The sequence below is a fragment of the Leptosomus discolor genome, chromosome 11 (genome assembly GCF_034619465.1).
Source record: "Leptosomus discolor isolate bLepDis1 chromosome 11, bLepDis1.hap2, whole genome shotgun sequence".
Classification (NCBI taxonomy): domain Eukaryota; kingdom Metazoa; phylum Chordata; class Aves; order Leptosomiformes; family Leptosomidae; genus Leptosomus; species Leptosomus discolor.
The window spans coordinates 12,686,404-12,704,917 of NC_141401.1; the positions used below are offsets into that span (position 1 = coordinate 12,686,404).

The 18,514-nt window shown below is 39.4% G+C and overlaps 1 protein-coding gene across 5 annotated transcripts; it reads right to left on the reverse strand.

Annotated features, from left to right (window-relative positions):
* Window positions 1-5,503: 5,503 nt before the first annotated feature.
* SEMA6D (semaphorin 6D) lies at window positions 5,504-18,032 on the reverse strand. Of its 5 annotated transcripts, none has more exons than XM_009946971.2 (18): window positions 17,924-18,032; window positions 17,439-17,550; window positions 16,775-16,835; window positions 16,601-16,663; window positions 16,414-16,515; window positions 16,103-16,193; window positions 15,706-15,825; window positions 15,154-15,242; window positions 14,170-14,387; window positions 13,931-14,062; window positions 13,578-13,733; window positions 13,321-13,494; window positions 12,446-12,586; window positions 12,267-12,344; window positions 11,370-11,431; window positions 10,973-11,029; window positions 8,935-9,102; window positions 5,504-6,807 (listed from the first exon to the last, which is right to left on the reverse strand). In XM_009946971.2, the coding sequence occupies exons 1-18, from the start codon at window positions 18,030-18,032 to the stop codon at window positions 5,504-5,506; spliced, it is 3,237 nt and encodes a 1,078-aa protein (XP_009945273.1). The 5 variants fall into 5 exon arrangements, with proteins under 5 accessions (XP_009945273.1, XP_086327975.1, XP_009945274.1 ...); XM_086471849.1 differs by having other exon boundaries at window positions 11,370-11,461; XM_009946972.2 differs by lacking the exon at window positions 8,935-9,102.
* Between the last annotated feature and the right edge of the window lie 482 nt (window positions 18,033-18,514).

Sequence of the window (18,514 nt, forward strand, 5' to 3'; positions counted from 1 at the left end):
AAGTTGTTGGTGACTATAGGAAAAAAAGCAAGCAAGCAGACCATAAATCAGGTCATTGGATGAATTCAGAATGCACTAATAAAATCAGAGCTTCCAATAAATTTCATTTCAGACAGAGTAGAAATGGTTTCTCAGTTGAGAATTCAGGACAGATTATAATTTCAGATGTGTGTCGGGCCAATGCAGTATGTCTACAGAAATGTTTGCAGGCAGCAATGGCTAGTCCAGAGTCAGGCCCTCACACCAGTTTGCACTTTAGTAGGATTGAATAAAAAGGCAAGAAACTCTAGTACTCTGAGCAAAACTGAATCTAATTAAATATTTAATATATTCCCCCCCCCCCCCCCCGCCCAAATCCTTTGGTTTCTTGCTCTTTCATACTGTGATATGATGACATTTGAACAACAAATGCGGTCTTGGTATGTTGGTCTCCTGGTACTGCTTTTTATACGAAAAGCTTGCACATCCCAGCTGAAGTCCAGATGCTGCATTTATGAGGCATTTTGTCATGATCAATTTTTAAAAAATATTTTTCCATCCCATGAAATTAATAGGCACCTGGGGAAATACCAACCAACTCCTCCCCACCCCTGCAAATACTAACCTTTCCCAGATGGGAAGGGATTTCTTTCCCTTTATTTACCTGCAAGATGTCCTTGCTGGTACTCAGAATCACAGAGGGAGAAGGAAAAATAAGAAAACCTTCATAAGTTGAAAACATTACACAGCAATTGCACATACTCCCAACTAAGAACACTGCCTTCTGAGGATCCATTATACTGAATAAACTCTGCATAATCTTCCCAGGGTCACAGAGTGAGTCATTAGCAAGATGGCTCTAAGACAGAGGCATCCTGATTTTTGTAACTACTTTGATTACTTTAAGACCCCAATTTAAAAGGCCATAGGTTTGTGCTGGCAGCACAGTCATAGAGATAACTACTCATGGCTTTAGAAATTGGTTTTCTTGCAATCATCTCACTGCTATGGGCCTGCAGACCTTTTTTGTCTTTTTTACTTGTGTTCTTTTCAAAATTATTTATGTTTTTTTTTTTTTTTTTTTTCTCTTTTTTTCTTTTTCTTTTCCCTACAAAACCCAAAGCAAGCCAGAGCAGAGCAGGAGCCTCTCCTCTGCCTTCAGGTGCCCACAGCAGGACTGTATGTGCCTCTCCACAGCCCTGAACACTCAGGCCAGCTCTGTGCCCTGAGTCTGAGACCAAACCTTGTGAGCATGTTCCTGCCTGCCAGCATCAAGCACCTTTCATGTGCTCATCAGCTAGAGCTGTGGCTATGGATTGGTCTTCCAACATAGACTTTAGGATCCTTAAAACCAACCAATTGACCCAGGAAAGCACCTGATATAGGAAAAAGCAAAATTGCTTTAAATTTCTTTTCTTGCTAAGCTTTTCCTTATTGTTGCAGTTTCCTTTCAGAATGGCAAGTCCGTAGGTGGCTGCTTTGGCATCATCATTAAAAACAAAGCAGTTTAAAAGCTGCTGTTATGGCTGGTTAGCCTTTGGCTGCCACATTCGCTCTCTGTTAGTAAAGGGAGAGTTTTTCTTGTACTTATTTGCTAACAAATGGTGAATATTTGTTTTCATAGACTTCTGTGGTATTTGCACCCACCACATCGCCCAGCAGATCATGCTGGAAAGAGGACCATCTGGCTAGAGCCATCCAGCCACCCCATCGCCCTGGGTAAGTGAAGGCTGGTTCAGTGTAGACCGAAACAAGTAACTGCTGAAAATGGTCACTTAACACCTTTTAGATAGAACAAACACAAGTACTTTCTGAACAAAAATGTGCCATCATTTGTGTTGCAGATGCACATTTAAATGTCACTAAATGCACCTATTACATTACAAGTATTTGTAATTTCTCATTATGACCCTTAATGCCTGACTGAAAATTATTGAGGGAAGTCTGTTTCAGCAGGTACTGCCCCTTTCACAGCAGGAACACCTTTAGCCATAGTCTGACACTTGCATGTCAAAGGCATAGTTAATTTTAAAGCAGAAAAGCAGCACAGGCTTGCAGCACATGACAGCTGTATGTGTTTTGACTCTTCATTTCATATATAAAGCCATCCAATGGAAAAACCCACATCAATAACAAGAAATCTAACTTGGCTTCTGCACTAGGAAAAATACATTTTGAGCTGCTGGGATTTTTTTTTTTTTTTAAGCACCAAGTTTTTCCCTTTAAATTTTTTTTTTTTTTTCATTTTTAGTAAGAATGATACAACGAGGTGCTATTGTATTGTTGTAACACGCACAGTAATTTCAAATGATTAATACCTTGACAGCATAATCTCATAACAAATAATTTTAATCCATTATCTAAAATCAACTTTTAATTAAAAGAATACATCATATTTGTTTTCTGATACTAAATTACCCCGATTATTTTAAAATTACGTGTGATGTTGGCACATAGTAAACACACAACATGTATATTTCTGTTGGGCTTTACTGTCTACCTGAAATGTGATTTTCAATTATTAAGCATTAGTAAGTATTTAGGAATGTCCTGCTATGTAGGGTCTGCAATTAATTTTGCCAGGAATTATCTCTATCTTTTTGTAGCATGTTTTAGAAGGAACACACTATCTTCCTTCAAAACGGTACTGTATTTGCACAAAATTGGTATTTTTTTCCTAACCTTAACAAGAGAGGTTCACAGGAACCAGAGCCCAGCTGAAACCTGGGTCAAGCTCCAATAGAGGCTTCCATACGGGCATATTATTAACATGTTTTCAAATCCACTGCATCTTGTTGGTGTGTCATATGGGGCAACCCGGACTGTGTACTACTGTCTACTACCGCATGCCAGTTACTTTGACATGTTATATTTAACTCAGGAGGCTGAAAGTCATCTACAGACACTCACTCTCCCTCAAGAATGTGTGTGTCAACATGTGGCTGCAATGAAAATGGGACACCTGTGTGCAGCACCGCCACCTCTCCAAGTCCCCTGTAAGGCTGAAGAGAGGATGTCTCTGTGCCTTCTTCACTGAGCTATTAAAGGCAAGCAGAGCTTTTCCTCTACTGTAATTCCTACAACAATGCACCTCAAACTAGCTTCACTAATAATGAAATTAGACACTTGGTACATTGGAATATTTTATTTTGACTTTACATGCGGTGTTAAAAACCCAAAGAACGTATTATTTACACATCCACAATACAAGTTTACAAGATATCTATACATGTTAAAGTACTCTATAGTATAGAGCAGCTTCATTTAAGGGTTACTTTTTTTTTATGCCGTACCATTAAAAAAGATACAATCTGCGTTTACCTTTGCACAAATGGATAAAGCATCTTTTATTATTAAATTAACAGAATAAGGACTAGGTTGAATGTTAGAAATTTCAACATAAATACTGAGAGAACTCACATTACCATCTACAAGGCAGCACAATGTTACAGGAGGTTATCAGGGTTCACATACATTTATCGTTCGGTTTCACACACATCTGTATTAATATTTGTAAAGTGAATTCGGATCAGTTTGTGTCTTTCGACAACTGAGTATATTTTTAATAGTTATTAATCCGTAGTGTTTTAGTTTGCAAGACAGAAGTGTTTAGGAAGAAAGATCATTGATTTTTGGATCCAGAGGTCTCAGGAAATAAATGTCCCTTACAGCCTTACAAGAAAAAAATGACTACTTCTATCCTTTATTCTTTGTTTTGTAACAGAGATCCCGTTTTCAGTGACTAACCTTTTCTCCCCTTTGAACACATAATATAAATCTCCACCGTCTCTGAAACCCATTGCGGTTATTTGTCCTGCTAATTCATGAATATTCCTCTGCCATGGTTATTTCTATAGTTATGTTCAATAAACAATGTGGTAGTGTGTAGTTTGCAAGCTAAAATAGCCATCTGTGTTGAACATCAGCTGCAAGTGGATACTGTAAAACCTACTAAATAGCTTACACAACTTTAGCAGGTGTTCCATTACCCTAGAAACCTCATTTGATTTCACATTATAACTGTTCGATCCTTCAGAGAGCTGGAGTGGAATGTTTATCATGGTAAGGTGATTTAATGCTGCTGTCTTCTTGGATTGTAGGCTGCCTTTAGTTACCATTAATTATTCTTGCTTTTTATCTTTTTTTTTTTTTTTTTGGGTGCTGTTGAGAGGTTTTACAACTGGCACTCGGGAGATATGTGCTATAGTGAGAACACTTGACAGATTTATTTATTTTTTTTTTTAGTACTTTTATCATTTGCATGAATAAGGCACAAAATGCACAGATTCAGGTAAACTCACACATAATATTTACAGAGTATTGTCATTACCTGCATGACTTTGGAAAAAAACCCTTACATTACACAACAAAAACAAATTGATTGCACTACTGTTGAGTTTTCACAGACTGCTTCTGCCAGGCCAATTAATGTTTCTTCTTTCTTATTGACAAGAGTCTATCAGTGTGTAGGGCATTATTAAATGCAACAAAACCTGTAACCTTCTCTAGTTACACAGGCCTTGGCCAAGTGAATTGATTATTAGCTGCCCTCAATGAGAAGTACAGGGGCTCAAGTTCACAGTGGCCAGGTATTGGATGGAGGCACTGTGGAAACACAGTAAAACTCCCCCGTTCCAGCCCAAACTAGATTTGAAATGCACAGCTCTGAATCAATAGCAGCATAACAGAGTTATGAAAACTTAAACATATCTGCACTCTTTCACTAGGTGACTATTTCGTCAAGACGTTATCATTCAGAAGGCTGGCAGAGATGCGCAGTTCATACTTAGCTGTCTCCAAACTGAACCCAACGGGCTGCAGAAGGCAGAGTCATCTGTTTGTTCAGTCATGCTCAATGTAAACAATTCCATAGCATAAAAGATGCAATGGGAATCTAAGTACATCCTAGTGTGTACAGTACACACGCACATCCACACACACGCACAGCTTTACCTGTGGCACAAACAAAATGCCACACACATGGAGAGAAAAAAATAATAATGCTACAGTTGGGCCAGAGACTGAATTCCAGCAAATTGATTATTAACCCAGATATTCATTGAGACATTACCATTTTCTGACATTTGTGCAAGAGGCAAGGTGAATGCATACATATTAAAATGTTCACATTTAATGGGAAGGACCACGCTTAATGGCAGTCTAAAATGGAACCCATTTTTCAAGTATTTGCTTACTGATCTTTTCCCAATAACTTTTTTTTTAGCTATTTAGAACAGTAAAGTAGCCCCCACCCCATTGTGCTACATGTCTCCTTAGCTCCAAACAAAAGAAATGTAATGACCAGCACTTTCCTTTGTTTTTTTGTGTTTGCTTTTAGCAAGTACACGAAGTCTTGCTACAGCTACATGTGGCAAGACACAGATGTTGCTGAAGTAAAAGACAGTTTCTTTGGCCACTTTGTTCTCTTTAGTAACAAGCAAGTCTCTGTCTTATGTGTCTACCACAACATCATCTCACAACCTGTACAGGTCAATGCCACACTCATTTTTAGCACAGATGTGTCCTAGTAACTGTATTTGTTCAGCGGTCTGACTGAAGTTGTCTGAGGAACGAATGAAGGTTTTGGTGGCACATCGGGTTTTAAGGAGGGTGTCCTCTTTATTCCTGTACGAGGAAGGGTGCCGTTGCTTGTGTAACTGCTTTGCCTGGACAAGGAAGGCTGGAGGTGAACACTGACAGGCGTCCCTTGCATGTAGTCCATCTTTGTGCCTGCTGTGGGAGGCATGTACCCGCCACGATTAATACTAGGCTGTCTGGATAACAAAACACCATTTGGTGAGTTTAAGTTTTTAGGAAGGGCAGATATTGAATGCCTTTGTGAAGAATTTTTGTGATAACCTCTCTGCCTTTCCAAAGAGGTCATTGGTACTGCAGGAGTGGTGGGAACATCCACTCGTTTTGTGGGGCTGTTTCTTGGAAGAGTTGATGGAGGAGAGTATAAAGATGCCTCCCTGTTGGGAACCTTAGGTGGGATCTCAGACATATTTCCCATTGGATCCAGCATTAAAGTCTGGTGGGCCACTTGAATATCTCCCATAATGGCTTTAGGATTACTTGTAGTTTCATTTAAGTGTTTCAGAAAATCATTCAGGGTGTTTCTGGAATCAACAGATCTCCTGTGGTCTCTTTTGCTGGATGGTTTTGTAAGTGGATGATCCACATGTTGCATCTTTTTGTCTGCTTTGTGCGCATTAGAATTTGAGAAAGATGTATTGTAATCATGGGTAGCATTGGGAAGAACGATAGCACTAGGAATATGTCCATGACTTAGAGGAGAGTGGGGTGGAGGACTGGACGGAAAAAACTGAGGGCTTTTTAGTGGAGTTTCCTTTCGTGAAGCATTGAGGTTACTATGCGCTTTGTCCGACTGAGTTTTCATAGCCTGCAGAGTCTTTTGTTGAAGAACTGGAGTAGATTCAGGAGTTGGAAGCGCAGCTAATTCTGGAGGCTGGCCCCTGTGGTCCATCATCATGGACTTTGTATCACCGTTTGGCGGCAACTCCTTTCTGCTAGTCAACAGGTTTGTGTAAAGTTTGGGTGAATCAATGTTTTGTTGATATTCCTTGACAGGACTATCAAACAGCCCATTCAGTTTAGCAAAGCTCCCGCTGGAGTCAGTACAGGACTGAGCCGATTCTGCATCTTTGTGTATTTTTCTGGATTTCCGTACAAATATATCCCGGTAACAGTAAACGGCCACTCCCGCAATAAAGGCTCCCAGGACAAAAGCGGCAAAGACACAAGTGATTAGGACATTCATATGTACCATTTGGTTGGACTCTCCTGATTGTACTTCCCATCTTACACCTGCAAAAGACATGCGGTAGGTCATAAATCTACATGTACTTCACAGATGTACGTTTCAGAAGAAGGTAGCCTCCCTCAGGGAAGTGCCTATCGTAGTGTCTGTAAGTGCTCTGTGTCTACTGTTAGTGTAACTCAGCTGGATCCTGCAACCCACAGCACTGGTGAATGCAAATAATTTTATAAATAAAAATGACTGTGTGAGCATTGATCAGTCTAAATGAAGACTGTCCATTTTCTTTGATAATGAGTAATGCTTGTCAAAGGTTCTCTCCTCATATTACGTTCAGTTTAGCCTGTCCCCAAATTTCCTTTAAGGCTCACAAATAGGGGCCTGTATGCTATTAACATTAATGATTTCTGCTGGAAAATTGAGGTTAGAAGGTGCTACTGGGCCAGAAAGCAATTAATAACTCATGGATGGATTTCCCTCTCAATTTTCTTCCCAACTCATAAATCAGTATCAAAAGAGAGACAGGATTATGTAAATGTTGTGTAAAACTGCATAATGTGCATACTGCATTGTTATTATAACCATGTTAATATAATGCGGTGCAAAACTTGTGACCAAATACATCCGTAGGTTGCTAGCCTTCAAGTAGCACACCTTGCATTATCTAAGTGTACAATTGTTGAAGTTCAAGATTGTCATTCTATTGAAGCAATATTTTTTTTCCAGTCAATAATGAACATAAATACTTGCACAACATTAAAAAACAGCAACTTGCAAGGTTAAGTTATCAGAGAATGTTAAAATGTAGAAAACTTTGAGCTTAGATCAAGAAGTTGACTATTGGATTAGTTTTTTATTTGTGTATTCACAAGCTCCTTTTGTTTTTTTGAGATTTTTAAAGCAACCACAGACATCTTGCAGCTAAGACAATGTTAGTTTTTAATGAAAGTAATTCTGTTAACTATCCCAAGGGATGTTAAAATAAAGCAGCAAGAGGGAAGGAACAGATTCACTTCTGTCAGCGGCAAGGCCTTTGAACATTGTTAATGTTCAGGGTTATAGGTTTTAATGGCACTGTGCAGAAGAAGAAAGAAAACATGAATAAAGTTCACTAATAGCTATGACACAAAATGTGATTCAGAACCAAGAGCAAATGATAACAAAAACTTGAAGCAAAACGGAAAATAACTGCAACAAATTAAAATGACAAATGCACTGCCATAATGGCTGATAGGAAACCTGATATGTTTTGGTGAATGGTAATAACACACAAACGGTTTTAGGCTGGTGAGATTTTCAGTAAATACAGAATTGTGCAAACATGTCTGTCACTTTGCTATTCTGTGTACTGATGAAGACTTGGATTAAGTTTTGGTTATGGGATTGGAAGCTTCTCGAGTCTTTGGTTGACTGCAACAGTCCTACTGAATTAAAGTCTTTGTTGCAGTAAAAGCCGAATCAAAGGTTCACTTATCTGAAAGCATAGCTACAGAAAGATGAATTACATGCAGAATATGTTTCTTTTTGTGTTCGGCTTAAAACCTCTGTGTGTGTCTCTATGAACTGAGATCATCTGTAAACTGACGCTTATATCCAAAGAACAAAAATTCAGCACATCCTTACTCAGATCCAGTCCATGTTCTTCAGGAACACGCTGCAGGCAGGCAGAACCTGGGATATGGCCCACTTAACACATGGATCTGTCACGGAGATGTGCTTCATCTTCTGTTCCCCCAACCTGACCCCCTAAAAAACCCCACCCAAAACCAAAAGGAAAAAAATCCCCAAACACTAAGCCCTTGTAAGCAACCTTTCATGAGGACTAATAGTCTTGCCAAAACTAGACCGGTTTGAAAACAACCACTAGAGATGTAGATAAGTCTTGAATGTAATTTTTTTAATACATCCAGAAGTCCGACTGATTTTAACAGGAGCTTTGGAGCACCCCAGGAATAAAAGGCTGAGTTTATTATCTGTGTTTCCCATTATAAGCTCTAAGCAGCACTGTGTACACTGGATAAGTAGGTATGAAAAACATGATTGCACTGTCTGCATATTCAGAGGAAATGGGTGCAAAATACAGCCCAACAATCATGGCTGTTACGTTTAAGCTTTAGACAATGCTGAGACTATCAGGTTTCCATTCAGCTGCAATGTATTCCCTGGTAAGGCCTTACCCTTTGGGACACCTGATAATGGATCAGAATAATCAGAAGTGTTTGGGTCATCTTGAACTACAAATTTCCGAGAGCCAGTCACTTTAGGTTTCCAGGAACCAATCACTTTAGGTGATATAACTGGGATACTTGCCATTGTGGTAATGGAAGCTGAGGAGAACTCCATGTCTGTGGTGGCAAACAGATTTTTATTAATGTGTATTATAGTCAGGCTTTCCTCACTGTTTCATGGCACATCTAAGCTATAGCTGGAGACAATATTTAATGGGAGTTACATGACAGAGCAAAATGTGACCCCCTACACTCTGCATAAGTACAGAGGGCTGATTAAAATCAATTGGTTCAAAACTTTTAAGTACAAAAAAAAAAATACATTAACACATCAACAGCTGCTAGCCAAAAAGCCAGAGAAGTCAAACATGAAAGCAGTACAAAAGTTAAAGTAAGCAACTGGTGGAGATGAAAAGCACAACTTATTCTACTTAATTGCTATATTCTTCACTGGAGACAACATACTTGGCTGCCTTTTAAACATCTTCAAAAAAAAAAAAAAAAAAAAGAAGTTACTTGGAAAGATATACACTCATGACAGGTTACGCCTGAGAAACCAGATCAGCTCCATTAGAGCTATTATGGTATACCAGGAACTGCTGAATGAGCCATTTCTACAGGTGGGGATGAAAGGAATGTTTTAACCCCTATTTTGTAATGGCTCCTAAGGAACAATGTTGCATAGATTCTGGCTCCTCTGTCGTACATTTGCTGAACAGAACCATCTTAGCCTCGTGAAAATGCACATGAGGAGGAAGCACATCAAATGGGGTTTACAATCCAAAGTCTGCTTTGCACACGGAAGTATTTTGTGTTCACTGTCCCAGGAGGTTTAGGCATGAATGTCTACAGCTCAAGATCTGACTGAGAAATGTACTTCAAAAGCACCTCACTCAGGACTTGAAAATAAGGTTCATTTGTGTCTATGTCCTAAAATACCACTTTGAAAAATCAGTTGATAAAGTAAATACTCATGCAAGCAAGGTAGCATTTCCATGTAACACAGTTCTCTTTTGTTTTGCTATCCTAAGTGAGTCTCTAACTTACATTATGGGTAAATACATCTGGAAAATACTTTTCTCAAACATTACTTCTTGTCAAGTTACAGAAGCGCAAATATCAGAAGACAAAACACAAAATAATTTTCTTGTTCTTGTTGCACTCTTACAAATTTAACACACAAATAGATTATTTTCATATTTGTCAGTCAGAAACGTGCCCTTGGTTTGAAAGGAGACACCCAAGTTCCAGGAGCAAAGACTGGAAAATAGGGGCTCAGTCTTGCTCCTGTTGAAGTCAACAGAGGTTCTGCTTTTGAGTTCAACAGAAGAGCACTGGGTCCTGTCTCCCCGAACTCCAGGGGCTGACAGTGGAAACACTATTAGAAAAACCACTGAAGGAGAAAAGGATGGGAAAATCCATCTGACACCAACGCATAAAGTTTTTTCTAAGCCACCTTCGTCTACACAAGTCCTCATTCAGCTACACAGTCTGAGATGTTAAATTTCTTCCATTAGCATCAACTACTTAAAACATTTCAAAAATATAGAAATACACATTTTAGAAAATGTGTATTTGTGCAAAAAGCTTGCTGGGAAAGAAGGAAAAGAGGAAAGAAGAGGTAAGGAGGAAGATGATGAAATTCTGCCATTCATCTACTAGAGATGACCAACAGGGGCATTCACAAATGCATGGCTGGGGATAACGAGTAAAGCTTAGTGGACTTTCGTGCAGTGAAGATGTCATCTATGTTAATCAGGCTCTTTAATAAAAGATGTCTCAATAAATAATGAGCTGTTAACATGCGGCTACACAGGGTGAAGTGCTGAGTGAGAAGAGTCTGACTATCTTTACCATCAGTGGGAACATGAGTAAAAGCACAGAAATGGAGGATTGCCAACTGTGCAAAAGGAAGGAAAAAAGGGCTGAAAATGCTGAACTGAAGGAAAGTAAAGGTCATTAATTCAAAAAATTAAAAAAAACTAACCAGATGTTGGGTCGCCAAATATTTTGTAATCTGGTGTAGCTGTAGTAGGCAAAATTTCTAAAAGAATTAAAGGAACAAGTAATCAGTAAAAAGTAACAAAAAGAAAGCAAAAGATCTCAAACCTGAGTAATGGAAAATAAAAACTAAAATATTACTGGTTACAAAAAAATTCGTCAATATTTTGCTGAAGACCCCAAATAGTTGTAAACTGGTGAAGGAAAGACAAAACTCTGCCACCCAGGACTAAAAAGCTCAGCTTTGTGAACATTCACAGTAACACCAGGTGATGTGTTCATCATGTTACTGAAAAGCTCACCATAAATTTAACATCCATAGTGAGGTGTGGCCACAGACTACTGTTGGACATTATCAACGAGCAGCAATGACTATGCCTTACCATGGCAGTCGCCAAGCTGCGCTGTGTTGCCGTATTCAACATCTTGTATGTATCCTCCGGTGCTGTGGTTGTATGAAACAAACAAAGAGAACCTGCAATTAACAGTATTAGTAGGGAAACAAATGGTGATTTTTTTTTTCCCCTGGAAGCAGCAAATGGAAACAAATACAAGAGCTACTGTATGGCCCAAAAAATTGTTTTACCAAATGCACAAGTCAGTTATACCTAGGCTTTAAAATTCAATCTATGTGCTTACGCTAGGAAATAGAGAAAAGAAAAATCCCTATTTTCAGTAACTTCATCATATCTTCTACACTGGGTGTGCTCTCGGTTTTAGATACGGCCATCCAATTACACTAGTTGAAGTTTGCATAGGCCTGCTACAAAGGCCTCTTTTTAAGATACAGCTGCTAACGCGCTGTATATTACAGAGTTGATTTGTGCAAAATGCCTTTGGTATGCATATGTATCACCCAAGCTCCAGTGTGGAGGCAAAATCTTACTCTTTTCCCAGCTGTGAATCCTGTGCTTTCATATTTGCAATTGACCGTGCCCTGGCCTTGAGCACATCTGGGAGGGGATACTGGGCACTGTCCTCTCTGAGCTGCTCAGGTTTGCAGGCAGCAATTTCTTGCCTTCCTGCTTCCATCCTACAGGTCTTCTTGTCCTCCCACACACATGTAAACCTCCCACTGAAAGCAAGTCTTCATCTAGAGATTACAGAATTAGGTCAGACTTTAGCACTCTGTTCTCTCACATAAACAGTATACTGAAAAACCATCTTAAAAATATGGAGATTTATTAATTGAGTGCAAGGGAACAGGCATAGGATATGCGCTCATGAGGTCTATAAAGCGTATGTAGAGATGCTGGGCTAATTTGAAAAGGAGTACTTACAGCATGCCTGGTGTCACTCTTCCGCATGCCTCGTGGTCTAACCAGCCACAGTATGGGTCCCGTGAAGCAATACAAGCCCTTGCAAGACAAAAACCCCAAAAAATCATGCATTTTTTACTTCCTTCCCAAGAAATGTTGGTGCCCTTCCTTTAAGGGGGAGTTCAGGAACGGGGCCGTACTTTTTACATGACCCGTGACGCTCACACCGACTCAGAGGAATTCTAATGACGCAGCTGGAGAAAGCCACGAACAGAGCATGGTGGTCTCTGTCCAGCTGGAGGGAAATGACTCGTCTGTCCTCCTCGCTCTCAGCGTTACACCTGTTCAGCAAAAATAATGGGAGGCCATTAGTTTAGTAACTGTACTACTCTGCAGCACTTACACTGCAAACATTTTATTTATTCATTGTCTGAGCACAGAAAAGAGACGTTTTACATACATAAACGTAACCTCCTAGTCCTTGATGAGTGATTTCTAAACAAACCTATGGGTTATCAAATGCCAGCTTCTGGCTCTTATTTACAGCTAGGTTACAAGTTCACTGAACTATGTAAGGAAAATATCCAGATCCATTTTCTTTGTTCTCTCAGTCTCATCTCGACAGAGCAGAATAGGAGTCCTGTATTGGACACCTGTAGAGTCTAATTGGAACACCTCCACTCCCAAATTCTTTGTGCCAGAATAAACAAGTTTAAAATTATTAGTTGTAGTTTATACATTATTGGTCACTCTTGAGAAACCCTCAAGATAAGCTCACATCATTTGTTTCGAACAGCAGCAGATCTGACGTTTCCTGTACAGGAAGAAGTGTATCTATTTGCAGAAGAACTAGACTGTATCACTGACGTCACTGGAGTGGAATTAGGTTGTTCACTCAACCCATGCAAAATGGCAAGTGACCAAATATTTTCAAGTTATTCAACATGAGGAACACTGTGAAATGACAAACAGGTGGTGATGTTGGTGATAGTAAGTTGGTTTTTGTTTACCATCATTTTTTTTAGCTAGGTACCAAGGACTAGACGAAGAGCTTAGGTGTTCTGGCAATACTTACTTTGCATGATTATATGCTTCAATCTCTTCCAGTAATACACTGTCATTCAAAGAAAAAGGCCTGGTCTTTGCCAAGATTTTAAGTACTACTCCTGCCTCGGAGCCAACAAATATGACTGTGTAGTTCTGGTGGGGTCCGGCAGCGTGGTCTACAGCAATTGCTGTCAATCTGTATCTATAAAGACCAAAAGGCACATCATTAACAGCACGTTTTCTTGTTTTCTTTTTCACACGCATTATATTTCAACGGTGTCATACCTGACACGTGTTTTGGTAAACCAGGGCTCCTCAATGACTGAGGGAACAGCTGAATCCATCAAAGGATGAGATTTGATGAAGGAGAGTGTTTCGTCTGGGAAATCAATGGAGGTTTTGTAAGCCTCTGCTAGGCCATGTTTTGCACAGCAGCCAGGTCTGAAAGGAGAACAACTTTGTTTTCCTCTTGGTATTTTAGTTAATGAGAGAAGGCAGCCTGCTAATGAGCATCCTTATGACTGAAGTGTAGTCTGCTTTAGTTTTTACCTGACAAGGCACTCGAGAGTGCAGCTGATTTAAGGCAGCTCTTTACTACTAAGGACACTATTATGGCATCATGAGTAAGAACCTCTTACCTTGGCTTTGGTACTTTGTCTTCCGGCACAGCTGTCCAAACAGAGTCAGGAGTCTTTTGTTCTTTAAATCTCCCTTTGAAGACTTTCTCAATGTCATCCATGCTGAAAGCACACACTGCTGAACCAGGGATGCTGAAAATTAGAAAAATAGTTGCAAGAACTCACATTACAGTGGCACCAATCTCAGCATAAGAGAGAACCACAGAACTTCCTTTGACATAAAGTTACTCATCTCTCACCTGTTAAGCTGTGTGGTGAATACACCAACAACCGTGGGGACTCCATTGATTTCTATGATGTCTGTGATAGACTGCAGAACATCAAAGTAGAAGAATGAATCCCCAGGAACTGAGCAGTTGAGCCGAGCTTTCAGAAAGGATGTCCAATGTTTCTCCAAGACTCTCTGGGACCCCCCCATGTCATTTTTGCATATGCGTGCCACACGGGAATACACAGCCTGTGAAGGGCAAAGAGAAAAGGAAAAGGGAAGAAGGCTTGAGCGATGCAAGGAAAACAGTCCTTGTTTCTCAGGTGTTAATAAAACACCAAAGATAATTTTGTTAACAGGAAGCTGCCATTTATCTGCACACAAAGGATGAAAGCAAACTGTGTTTAGCTTGCAGTGCACAGGCATCTTAATGTATCACCAAGAAAATGCAACTCTGCAGCTTGTCCCCACCCTTTTTTCCCTTCAAAATCATATTGTTAGTGAGATTTAAACACTTTAATTAACCATGTGTAAAAGATTTAATAATTTATTATAGAATATCCTTCCATGGTGAGGCATGAGTATTATACTCTGTACTGGCATGACTGAATTATTCAATATCCAGGGACATTAGAGAAACTGCTTTGAAACCCTTCTTTTGTTTTGTTTTCTTTTGTTTCTTTTATAAGCATGAAAAAACCCTCAGATTTTCCATTACTTGCCACAAGTGTTAAGGCAACAGCAACACTAAGGCAACAGCAATACTAAAAGATACCTGTAGCGAGCTCACCGAACAGCAAGGCATAGAGAACTGAAACATGTTTTTGGTTGAAGAATGCACTGTTCCATTTCTCTTTTTGTCCCCCACTGTAAATTATGATGGGAAAACTGTGCGAACATTCTACTAGTCCCTGCTTCAATATTGCAAACTGTGCTTGTTACTGATGCTGTTTTAGGATGATCTCATTCTGCTACAACTCAAGGCTACCTGACAGGTCACCGTGACGATACCTACCTTGCCTAAATTATTGTGCTCTACAGCAATTTCTCGGAAGAAGAAATAAACGTAGTTTCCATATTCTATGGCATGGAGGAAGTGTGGTTCTGTAAGGAAGAGCAAGGAGAAGGTTACTTCAAAGAACAGAACTAGTCAAGCAGGATACAACACTGACTGTGTTGTGTGACAGCAGCTTCTCCACAGGTCCATACCGGCTAACATGAGCTCCAGTCTTCCAGATACTTTACGCTGTCCAAATATGGGTGCACTGGAGCTTAAATGAACTTAAAGTCTTTAACGTTGGCTAATGGACCGCAAAAAGGCCTCACAGAAATTGCATTTCAGCTAAGGTATTTTGTTGCTGCAGATTCATTCATTTAATGTATTTAACAAAGATTCTGCTTTATTTGTATTAAACTGCTTTGTGACTGTAACCTCACTATACTGAAAGCCCCACGTATGCTGACAATGTAGCATATGTGCAAAACACACTGGCTGTGAGTTACCTGACCCTCTGTGCCACTGACATTACATTTGCCATGCTTATGGGAAAATACCCCCCCAAATTACCTTTTATCCATTTGGAATCATACTTTATTGTTCTTAGGGCAGATCCATCCCCCATGCTGCGATAAATAACAGCATCACTTGCCAGGAAATCTGCTACTGTTGCCGAATACAATTTTCCATCTAAAAAGGAAGTTGAAAACCTGGTATTAAGAGGCCTTTAATAATCTACAGAATTCTGACTAGCCGGTATTTTTCCCCATTTCTTTACTGCCACTCTTCCCCAAATTGCTGTAACCTATTTATTAACAGGTCAGCTTCTAATCCTTTGGAGGCCCTTTAAAAAATTTAAGAGCAGGGGCATCACGACACCTTTAGCTTTCCTGTGCTTGCTTTAAAAGCTCTCTGGCTCCTTTGGTGTCATTAATCATTTAGACTCATTACAAGCAAAAGTTCTTACCAGCAAAGAGGGCGACATTGGTTTGTCTGGCATCAAATGGGCATCTTGCCAAACCACTAATTTCCTCCCCATCATACTCTAAGGTATTCAGCTAGAGAAGAAAAATAAATGGGTGATAGTGTCATTTCTATTTTGTACACTGGCACAGAAGCATAACATTGTCTTTCCACAAAACTTAATTCAGCACATTGGCTTCTGTCTGTGTTTATTTCACCTTGAAGCACTCTCCAGTCACACTGGACGTATTTGCTATAGCATAATTAGTGCAAGCAAAACCAGTAACAGATTAATGACACTTTCAATCTTCTTACCCGATAGTATCTGCACATAGGGTTAAATGCATTTGTTCCGCAGACAAACACCATCTCATCATTTCTTGGAACAAAGACTTTAATGAAATTATGGCATTCATCCTGAAAAGAGAGCAAGATGTATTAATCACAGACTTCACTCACGTAATAAATATCAGTTTTTCTATAACATGAGTTCTAAACTTACTTTATGTTTGCCTTTCATAGCACAGTTCTCTCTGTCCTGCTGCCTTGACCTCCATGTCAATTTCTGTTAAATCAAACCAGAAAAGAACATTTGATTCCCTTTCCACAGAAAAATTTTAAAAAAGTTAAAACGAAAGAAAATACTTCTCCCTTGCCAGCACCCACATCTACTCACCTTGCTTGGAGTAACTTCCGATTTTGGAACTTCATTTAAGTTTACAGTGTAAACTTGGTCCCTGTTTCCAAGGAGTAAAGAGACACAAGTAAATTCACTAATTCATTTGCCTTATTTCTGATAAGCTAAATCTATTTTTGGAGTGGTTTTTTTAGACCTGAAACTTCTATGTAATGCTTATGGATTTTCTGTGTTTAATACAAGTCGGAGAAGGTTGGCCATGGGCAGCATGGGGTGGTTTTGATTTTTATTGGTGTGGTCCTTCAATAGCACCTACAGTGTCCAGTTATCCACCTCCATCTTTCCATCCTGTCAAAGACTAATCCAGACTGTAAATATTCAAGTGTGTTATCCTCACTTCCTACAACCCCAATGTGTCAGACCAAGTTTAAAATGATCAGGAGAGGTTTTTATCAGGGCAGTAGTATAAAAGAGGGAAAAGAGTATTTCATCATTGGTTTTAGCGTAACTACAGTTACTGCAGCCTTCAAATCCAATTTTCGTGCACTGGCCACAGATACGGTATATTTCTCTGGGAAGTCCTCCCCCAATTCTAATTTTTATCATATTCTGCAGATTTTTTTTCTAAACGAATTTTACACATAAATGCAAAACCAGAAGAGAAAAGAACTTTCATCTAATGAACTGAGTGAAGGAAAATTACCTGCCAGCTATATAAAGTGTGTCTCGAATTTTCAACATCAGTTGGAAGTCCAGTCTGTGCTGAGATTCATTGCCTGAAGGGCGTCCTCTAAATACTGGATATTGCCTTGAATCTGCAAGTAAAAATGGGCTACACCATCACTCAGGATTATAGAGCTAAAGAATCAATATATGGCATTGATTAGCTGTATATACTAGGTGTAGAAGGGTTTAAACTAAATTCCTTGAGTAATGTCTTGAATATAAATGAGAAAAAGATGGCTAATGTCAGCAAATGTTCTTTTTCCTGAAGTTATTGCTGTATTTCTGATTGCTTTTTTAAGAAAATGATTAAGTGTTCTATTAAAGATACAAAGCCAGTAAACACATTCCAATTTGAAAGGAAAGACTTTTTTTTTCTTTTTTAACTTCCCAAGGAAAAAACCTACCAAACAAAAAAATTAAAACTTTCTCCCGAGTCGTTAGCACTATTTGCAGATTACTTACAGTGGTAGTCAACAATGTTAATAGGGTCCTCATCCTCAGGGAAGCTGACAGCTCGGCACTGGGACAGACTCATTAGCATCACGGAGGCACAAAGCAGAGGAAGCCTCATGGCTGGTGGAAGATGAGTACTACCTTTGTGGTAACACTGTTTAACTACCTGGAAAACAGGAATGCACCAGTGAGACGTCAGCAGCAAAGGACAGTAAACATGACTTCCTACAGCAGAAGGCTTTTTCGTTTGTATTCGAGCACTGGCATCAGTGGACTAAACCGGTGCTTATGAAAGGCTCCTGTAGGTACATTGATGGAAAACTGCCGTGTTACATATCCCTACTCAAAGCTGCTCCGAAACATATTGATGTTTGCTAATTTTTAGCTGGATTTACAGGCATTTCCAAAGAAGCTGATGATTGTCAGCCCATTTAATTCGCGGGAATCACAAACAGAACATGCAAGCTGCTGACCTGGCAAGAAAAATTGTCAAACTTCGGATTAGAATTTTAATTAAACTGCAATCTCTTTCCATCCCCTCTATCACTGAATGTCATCCAGTAAAACCCTCTCCTCATAAAATACCTAAATCTTATCCAC